Source organism: Setaria italica, chromosome VIII (assembly GCF_000263155.2).
Source record: "Setaria italica strain Yugu1 chromosome VIII, Setaria_italica_v2.0, whole genome shotgun sequence".
In the NCBI taxonomy this organism is placed as follows: Eukaryota; Viridiplantae; Streptophyta; class Magnoliopsida; order Poales; family Poaceae; genus Setaria; species Setaria italica.
In genome coordinates, this window is record NC_028457.1 from 34,115,240 (window position 1) to 34,125,329 (window position 10,090).

The 10,090-nt window shown below is 38.2% G+C and overlaps 1 protein-coding gene across 1 annotated transcript; it reads left to right on the forward strand.

Annotated features, from left to right (window-relative positions):
* The first annotated feature begins 95 nt into the window (after positions 1-95).
* Positions 96-4,140, forward strand: LOC111258351. The gene is made up of 9 exons (XM_022829559.1): positions 96-236; positions 315-497; positions 593-718; positions 807-937; positions 1,020-1,095; positions 1,182-1,438; positions 1,536-1,734; positions 1,807-3,841; positions 3,922-4,140. The coding sequence occupies exons 1-8, from the start codon at positions 96-98 to the stop codon at positions 2,290-2,292; spliced, it is 1,599 nt and encodes a 532-aa protein (XP_022685294.1). The 3' UTR covers positions 2,293-3,841; positions 3,922-4,140.
* Positions 4,141-10,090: the final 5,950 nt, after the last annotated feature.

Consider the following 10,090-nt stretch of genomic DNA (forward strand, 5'->3'; position numbering starts at 1 on the left):
GCTCCGAGCGCAGTGCTATAGATTTACCATGTAGATGTTGTTGTTTTGAACTTTTAACATCACCATAAATTTTTTGATTACTTGCAGATTATGAAATGACGGACCTGGACTACTGTGCTCTAATAACAATAGAAACATCTTTGGAATCTGATATACTTGTGAAGATAGATGACATCTTTGTCACACAATCTCAATTGTCATGTTTGCTAGATCCAAAAAAATTCCTAAATGATGATGTAAGTACTTTAACTGAATTTTTTTCGATTAACATTTATTTCTTTTGTAATAAATGTTTTTTATTTGAATCTTTGTAGGTCATCAGCGCGTATATATGTTGCATAAAGTATCAAACCCATTTACAAAGTAGGAATGATGTTAAATTTTATTTAGAGAATCCCTTTATTTCTGTAATTCTAAAAAGGGATGGCAAGTTTGGTGTAGGTCAAGATGGTAACCATATGACAAAGATTGTGAGAAACTATCTAAAGCATGAAATGGTAATTTCTATCTCTATAATTGACATGTTTTTAAGGTTTTAAGATTTTAATTTGTAACTGTTAATGTGTTGTACTAATTCAATTTTTCATTTTAGATTCTAATTCCAATAAATATCAAAGAAACACATTGGTATTTGGCTATTATTAACACACAGAAGTGTGAGATACAAGTACTTGACTCGTTGTGTTGGGACTCCAACCGAGGTGATCTTGCCGATACGGTCAGTTTTTTCTGCATTCATTCTTCTTTGATATTATAAATTTATCCTATATTTAAATGTATTTTTTCTGTTATTATTAATTTAACAGCTGCAAGGACTACAATTTCATTTGGACATAATTGGAAGGCAACAAAACTTGATTAGCCATAACTGGAAAGACCTCCAGGTTATTTCATGGATAATCACAGAACAACTACAAGAGCCAATTCAGAAAGATGGGTAAGTTGATAAAATATATGCTATCATTTATAAAATTATTTATTTTGTTGTTTGGAGTACTCATTGTTTTTTAACCATGCAGCTCATCTTGTGGACTGTTCATGCTCAAGTTTATGGAATACTGGACTGGAGATTCACTATCTCATCCTATTACACAGGTTTTTGTTTTTTATCTTATGAAATAATATAAAGTCAATGACATGCTAATTTTTTACAAGTTCTAATAATGATTGCTACCATGCAGGAAGATATTAATTGTTTTAGGTATAAGTTAGCAGGCATTCTATTATGTTGGAAAAGAAACACAGCACAAACAACTCCTAAAAATATCTCATTGTTGGGTAATTCAGATGACCAAAAAGAACCCAAGGCAACAGATTCATTATTAGAGGAAACAAAATACCAATCATTAATGTCTATTCTTTCTAAGATCAGTGAAAATGAGTTAATTGGTGGCCTTTGTGACTACATCAAATCAATTAATTGTCTAGAGACCTTGGAGTAAGAACCTTCTTATTACTACTGTTTATTTTTTTATTAATAGAATAATACAATGTACAACATAACAGTGTGAAACCATCTTTTTGTCTTAATGCAGAGAAGTATGGGTGAGAAACTCCAAGCCATATTCCATTAGTTTGACTGTCAGGAAGCTGCAAGAAATTTTGAAAGAAGATCTGCCCATGGACTGTGATTGTTTGAATTTGGTTATTCGAAAATTCATGTTTGACGAGATCCAAATGATGAAGAAAACCAAAGGAACAATATCAAAGCATTATCTAGACACGAGGTTTTGGGTATGTTCTTATAATCATAATATAAATATATTTTTTTTTCCTCAGGTTTTTAACCAATATTTTTTTTCATAGATGATTACTGATTATGGACGACACCCAAACTTCCGTAAAAAGTTAGATGTGGATCAACTTGCAGAAACCGTTTGTAGCTGGCCTGGTGTTAATTATAGTGTTTCAAGATGCAAATTGGTAAGACATCACTTCCCTATACCTATTCTTGCGATTATAGCTACTAGCCTTCTTGTACATGTTAATGCTCTTGCTCTTGTTGTAACAAATAGCATTTTGCAGATTCTTATACCAATAGTACAATTCAATAAAACCTTTATTCTGTTTATACTAAACCAAGATACAAGAACAGTCTATATTTTAGACCCTACTCCACTTGACCCTGTTTACAAATATAACCCAAATGCAAGATATGTGAAGAAACTTTTATGTATTGCTGAATTCTTGCCAAAAGCCATGTCAAAAGTATGCCCTGGCTCTAGATGGAGTGAGGATGTTTTCCTATGGTGTCAAATAATTTTATCTGATGTTCCTATCGAAAACAGGTAAGCATTCTTATAAGCACTGTTCTTATGTTGTAGCTCAGGATTGATTTGAAGTTTTATTGTAAAATTCTGTGTCTTACTGGTTGGTCCAAGTTAACTGTGTTGTAGTCTCTAATGAGCGCGATTTGGTTGGATTGGTAATCAGGCTTTAGTCCACACATCAAACTATTAGATATGTGATCAATAAGACCTTTTCATCCATAGTCAGTTCCCAAGATTTTCTGCACTTGATGAGTCCTTTTTAGTTACCAATTTGAACTGAAAGCACTGTACTGATTTTTTGATACTGTCCCTATTCAGAAACTGAGAAATATAACAAAGTGTTAGAATTTGACATGTCAAACATCCTTAATTGTGTGGATATGTGGATAAGAGAAGTTGGAGTCTGTTTCACAGTGTAACTTCTAACTGCTTAATTTGCACAATGCACATCATATTAGCATTTGACTGTTAAGATGTCCACTAGACTATGCAATTGTTAAGCCAACAACAGCTTTGGTGATGCCAATTTGTTTTTGAGCGTGGTCCCCACATGTACCTTCCTCTGATTAAATTAACTGCCCTACCCTTGTAATTTCGTTAGCTTGATCATACTGGTGGCCTGCATAGTAGACCTGTATATGCACTGCTCTGTCCTGCATATTAGACTTGTATATGTAATGCTCTGTTCAGGTTTTCATGTTTGGGTCAAACTTTAGTATGAAACAAAAAAGTTTAGGATGCCTTAGCTTTAGCTAGGAATAATGATACAAGTTCAGGATTCAGAATCTTCCTTGTGGGAGGTATCTAAGAAAAAATTGCTATTCAGAGGCATTCCTTTCCTTTTCCACTGGATGGTTGTTGCAAATGACGCAATAAATCTTTCCCTTGGGGAAAAGCACAAAGGGAGTTTGTTTTGTTTTATTGACAAGCCACACAGGAAGTTAGAATTAACATGTCATATCCAATTGTAACTTCTTTTTTTGCTTATTAAGAAATGTGTGTGAAATTGCAGATAACAGCTTGCTTTTGACTTTAATGAAATATACGCTGTGATGCTGTTTTAACTTCTATAGAGAATGCAAGGCCTATGATGTTATTGCTGATTATTATGCCCATGGCTTTGGTTTTGCTAAGAGCTTAAACATCCATTAACTTCCAAACATTATCTGATGAAATAGATGACCAATTGAACAGTCTTATCTAAATCTCATCATCTAGCTCTACTTACACCTGTAGTTGATAGCTAGGAGTTGTACCCACTCGATATTTCTTCTGGAGCAGAGACCTTTTACAATTTTACTCTCTATTATAGTTGATTTCTTATAATAACTGCTTTATTCACTGTACAGTGAAGACTATAACTTCAAATTCTTTCTTTTAGTAAAACATGCACATCTGTTTATGCAAAAGTAGTTCAACCTTCAGTGTCGAACATATTATGAAAATATATGTATTATATTACTCACTGATGTTCTTGATGTTCTTATCTTATCAGGGAACTATCCGGTTATCTTGTTTCTCTCTTCATGTGCATATGGAAAGATGAAGAACTACGGTTGCCAATTTTAAAGGTTAGTTTCATTAGAACTTCAAATGTTACTAATATATGACGCTAATTATTAATTGTTTGCATACATATATGCATGTACAGGATGGCTATGAACTAAGAAAGCAATTTATGGCACAACTATTAACTTACAAGGACAATGAATGTGAAGACAATTTGCCTGCCGGTGTTCGAGACTTTCTTAGGTGTATCAATGCTACTCAAAGTTAAAAATAGTTATGCAAGCACAGAGAATGTATGAGATCATGTTGAAACGGTCTACTATTACAGTTGGACCTTTTTGTTTATAGGAATATTTATTATTCACTCATTTCATATATGTATCATCAGCTCAGTGACATGTTGGATTTGTTGAACTGCAATGTATACCGTATTAGTCCTTACATGCAAAGTTACTATATCTTGATGAAAGCTCTTAGTTCAGGAGAAGCCAAGTTCCCCCTTTCTTTGATCTATCTGATTACTTACAGTTGCCTTTGGTTTTTGTTGAAACTTGAGTGCACCATTTACCAGTAGACCTGAAAAGGCAATCACCAAGAGGCTAGGATAATACTGTTGGATCCAAAATAAAGAACGAAGAACTTCTGAAATGACTTTTTTTGTCTGTTGAATCATACATGCTTATGTTATTAACTAATGCATGTCTCCAACCTGTAAATCTCACTAAATTGGTTAGGAACACAGCACTAAGAAATGATGCTATCAGCTGCTTGATACACGCTTGAAATTTGCAGTGCATATTACATCACACAATAGTCAAAGCCGTTCAACCAAATCAACAATAGCATCAAAATTCACTTAGCCGGCTACCTGGGCTGCTGTAGGTGCTGCTGTATCCCGTGTCCTTGGTGCATTAGAATGACCTTGAGCGACCAAGCGGCCCAAGCGCTGTCGCTTGGGAGTGTACTGCTTCAGACCTCGAGAGCTAACGCTGCCGGCGAGCACCAAAATTGCCACATCTAACGCCAACCTCCCCCTCCCACAGCCGGACTCTGCTAACCTCGCGACATTCTCTGTTTACCGCCGCTCCCTTCTCTGTTTATCGCCGCTCCATCCTCCCATCGCCGCCGCACTCATCATCCGGAGATTGGGCCCCGTGGCGGCACCTGCGCATCACGCCGCCGCTCCATCCGCATCCGGGACCGGCGACCGGTTCCCACCCCATCGGTCCCCGGAGCTGGATTAGCCGCTGCCACCGGATTCCTCTCACCGTCCTCCCATCGCCGCCGCACGCATCCTACGGAGATTCGGGCGCCGTGACGGCACCTGCGCATCACGCCGCCGATTCATCCGCATCCGGGAGCGGCGGCCGGTTCCCACCCCATCGGTCCCCGGAGATGGACGGCAGCACGAGGCACCTTTTCATGGCTGGAGGAGCCTCTCCTCCTCCACTTCCAGGAGGAGGCTCCCGGCCGTCGAGAATGTCCACTGCCACGACACCGCCACCATCGTCTCCAGGAGGTCCTCATGTCCACCGACGAGATTCCGCTGTCTACGTCGACGCCCTCAACCTCCGGTTCCTACGCCACTTCAAGGACCCGCCCGATGCCGGCCGTGTCGACGGATTGGCAGCCGAGCTCGATTCCGAAACGGATTGGAATCGAGGCTGACTCGGGAACAGACTGGAAGGAGAGTTTGCAACCGAAACGTATTGGAATCAAGACGGACACGGATCGGAATCAAGGTTGCGTTCCTGCCTCTATACATAGCTGCGGCTTTGTGGCCAGGAGACCAAGACATCCTCGCCATCGATAATACTCAGCAACAAGCACAAGCTTCTTACTCTACTTCCACAAAAGGTACGATAAGTGCTGTTTTTGTTTTCCAATTCCAAAAACAAGATCATTTTATTTACTGTGAATGTGATATTTTGCATGACTCGTTGCGTCAAGGATCTGGACTGCAGAATATGATATTTGAGTTGCATGGCCAGGAACCCAGGACATCCTCGCCATCTATAATACTCAGCAACAAGCACAAGCTTCTTACTCTACTTCCACAAAAGGTACGATAGGAGCTGTTTTTGTTTTCCAATTCCAAAAACAAGATCATTTTTTTTACTGTGAATGTGATATTTTGCATGACTTGTTGCGTCAAGGATCTGGACTGCAGAATATTATATTTGATTTGCATATTTCTATATGCTTCATATTACATTATATTGAATGATAGTTGGGAAATTAGATGTATGGTGTGATGAAATCACCAGGCACTGATGCTATTAATACTATATTTACACGGTGCTTTGCATGCTTAGAACCTCACCAGCCAATTATAGCGGCCCATGTTGCTTAGGATGGTCAACTAAATCAATGATCAACTTTCGTGAGTACAAGTGAAAAACCGTATTGTATGACTAAGGCTCATTTCTTTTGAAGCCAATATAGACACTGCCTATTATGGTGTTTGAACGTATCTGAATGCATATATTTTCAGCCTATTCCTTACCAAAGACTGGAGTGCAGATGCACAACACCGAACTAAGAATTGGTTGAGAGAATTAGGAATGAGCACCTCATCAACTTGTGGGCTTATGGGAGAACCATGATGGACCCTTATTTCAGCACTGACAGTTGCTGTAGTAATTGTTAAGCCAACGACAGCTTTGGTGATGCCAATTTGTTTTTGAGCGTAGCATCAGCTTGAAATTGGCCAGATGCCCAGATGGAATTGAATGAATATCCCTGCTAGCGCCTTTTTCCCTGTGAACTTGTCAGCTTGTAGGCATGTAGTGTTGGGCAACCTTTTTTGCTGCCTGGAAGGTGCTTTTTTTTTTCTTTCCTGCATGCAGTTTCTCGGGGCGCACTAGCTTAGGCACCATGTGAATGAAGCACTTAGCGAGACATGTATCCAGAGGCATTCCTTTCCTTTTGAGTGATAAAATAGAACCTGTTTTACAATTCCAAAAACGCAGGGAGCTACTGTGTACCAATTAATAATGCAGTTTAGATCTTTTTTTTGTCTTTCAAAACAAATAATTAGATCATGTCGTACCAGTTGGCAATATGAAATGAACAAAGCTAATATTTTTGAAATATTGCATATCCTGAAAACTTGAAGGTTACATTCAAAAAAGACAACCTGTTGTTCCAAGAATTTCTTTCCATGATACAACAGCATGCCATGGTTTTCCTTAGTGATTTAATAGATGAACCTAGGCTAATTAGTTTGTTTCAATCAAGTTTATGTAACAGATTGCATAATAGATATCCTATCTGAAATTAAGCAATCCCCTTTCATGCTAATTGCAGACAACTCACAAGAAAAGATTTTGAAGCTGCAATAATTGCTTGTCCGTGGACTTCTTACTGGATTACCTTCTCAACATATCACACACATATAGTTATCTCCAGCGAGCGGCGTATAATCAATGACAACTCTTGGTATGTTGAATATTATTCAAATCTTACAAACCATTAAACACAGAATTAGTGTTTCTCGGTCTCATATATTTTCATAATATTATATATATCTCTTTGCAGAAAAACCATTTGAATCAACATCGCAACTCTTGGATCCCAAAGAGCAGAAAAGGAAAAGAGAAAGAGATAGGTATGCACGTATGACTGATCAAGAAAAGCAGGAGAAACTCAAAAAACGTCGTGAAGCCTATCATCAACATAAAAGAACAAGAACAAATTCAACTCAGATCCAACAAAAATGCTCAGAGGAGACTGATCAAGAAAAGCAGCAAAAAATACAGAAAAAATGCATGCATGAGAAGGAAAGATATGCAAACATGCAACCAAACCAAAAGAAAGCAAAGTTACAACAAGATTCTGCTAACCGTGCACGACGACGTAACACTCTAAGCAAGAATTCAATAGCAATGGAGAACCCTGCAAATATCGTAACAGATGAAGACTATTCTACAAAGACCAAAGTCATACATGATCTGCAATCTATAAAACAGCCAACAAACATGAAGGAAGGTAATACTCCTAATTGCATATATGACTCTAACAATCACATACAACATGCATCAATTTTTACAATGATAACAATCTTTCATGGACAGATATCCCCTATTCAATGGGAACAGCAACCAAGGATGGAGAAGAACCAAATGAATCAATCATTGATGATGAACCATATGGTAAGGATATATACTAAATTTATATTCTCATGCAATAGAAAACAACATATAATTCACATATTTCTATGCAGATGACGATGGAGTTGTATATGAAGAAGACACCGATGAAGAGGGTAACATATTTTCTGGTCAAGGTATGATAAACATGTTAAAATATTTTCACATCTCAATGTTAGTACTTCTCTAATTTCTTTAATCCTACAAATCATAGCAGAATGGGAAGATATAGAGGTACAAATAAATGAAAATGAGTCAACCGTTCCAGAACATTCAAACATCAATGATCCATATGACCTCGTCTATAGTAACATACCAGACAACACACACAAGCTGAAACCTGTTGAAAATTGCAAATATTGCGATGCAAAGAAATTTCACCATGAACCTGAAGGCCTATGCTGTCGAAAAGGACAAATAAAACTTGCAAATCTTGAGACACCACATCAGCTCATGAGACTATGGACAAGCAATGACTCTGATGCAATACATTTTCGAAAGAATATAAGGTTTTTCAATGGCCACTTCTCATTTACTTCTCTATACTGTCACCTCGATAGAGATACAACTACAATGAGAAATAGCGGTATTTACACCTTCCGAGCACATGGTCAAATCTATCACAACATACGGTCATTTGGAAAAGATGGTTCAGATCCTAAGCATCTAGAACTCTACTTCTATGATGATGATCCAAGCCTAGAGCATCGTTACCGCTATTGCCGCAAGGAAATGTATGAGCAAGAGAAACATGTATTACTCATTATAACCAATATTCTTCGCAACAATCCATACTCTGAACAATTTAGGACTTTGGGACAGGAAGAAAACATTGAGGAGTACAGAGTGATGTTGAACCTTGACCAAAGATTGGACCAAAGGACATACAACGCACCAATCACATCAGAGGTAGCTGCAGTTTGGGTTGAAGGAAATGAACGAAGGAATACTTTTGACAGAAATGTAATACTACATGGAAACAACAACGAAATACAAGGAATCCGATCATACGCTGGATGCTACGATCCATTGTCTTATCCTCTGTTCTTTCCAAGAGGTGAATTGGGATGGCATGCCGATATCCCAAAGGTTGGAATTACTACAGAAGATATAAAGAAAGCTCGTGCTAATAAAAATAACAAAAACAATGACCCAGGTAACTAATTCAAATATTAGCCTTCATAATTACATTTACTAATTAAATAATTGCCTATGCCGTTAACAAACAATTATATTTGTCCAACACAGATTCAAGTGGTAGAATGTGGGTAACCATGAGAGAATACTACTGCTATAAATTTCATGTGCGACCAAACATATTTAACCCAATATTATACGGCGGACGACTTTTCCAACAATTCGCCGTGGATACATACATCAAAATTGAGAGCTCACGACTGGACTTCATATGGAATCATCAAAAAGAGATAAGGGCGGATCTATACCAAGGCCTTCTAGATAGCATTCATGCAGGACAAGACAGGGGAGATAAGGTCGGAAAACGGACAGTGCTTTCGTCATCATTTATTGGGGGTCCTCGAGACAAGATGCGTCGGTACCTAGACGCCATGGCTTTAGTCAGAAAATATGGGAAACCGGACATATTCCTCACGATGACATGCAATCCCAACTGGGAAGAGATCACGAATGAACTTGGGGTTGGTCAAACACCACAAGATCGCCCTGATCTTGTTGTTCGTGTTTTCAGAGCAAAACTAGAAGAAATGAAAAAGGAGTTGTTAGAAAAGCACATGCTAGGCAAGGTGAAGGCCTATACCTATGTTGTAGAGTTTCAAAAGAGAGGTCTACCGCACGCTCATTTCTTGCTTATAATGACCGGAAAATATAAGCTTACTTGTCCAGAGCAATATGATAGACTAATCTCGGCGGAGCTCCCAAACAAACAAAAGTACCCAGAGTTGTACAAGATGGTTATCAAACATATGATGCATGGACCTTGCGGTACATTGAATAGGAACTGTGCATGCACAAAGAATCGAAAATCATGCAAGAACTATTATCCAAGGCCATTTAACGCTACTACCATTCAAGGCAAGGATTCTTACCCATTATACAGGCGACGTGATGACGGCAACAATGAAATAGTCCGAGGGCACAAACTAGATAACAGGTGAATACAGTGCCCCCTCACATGTGGTA

What these genes read in the sequence shown, in the direction of transcription:
- LOC111258351 (XM_022829559.1), top strand. Translation starts at nt 96, where the DNA reads ATGACGGACCTGGACTACTGTGCTCTAATAACAATAGAAACATCTTTG. An exon ending in GAGGTGATCTTGCCGATACG is followed by an intron (nt 719 to 806) that starts GTCAGTTTTTTC and finishes TTAATTTAACAG; the next exon opens with CTGCAAGGACTACAATTTCA. An exon ending in GAGCCAATTCAGAAAGATGG is followed by an intron (nt 938 to 1,019) that starts GTAAGTTGATAA and finishes TTAACCATGCAG; the next exon opens with CTCATCTTGTGGACTGTTCA.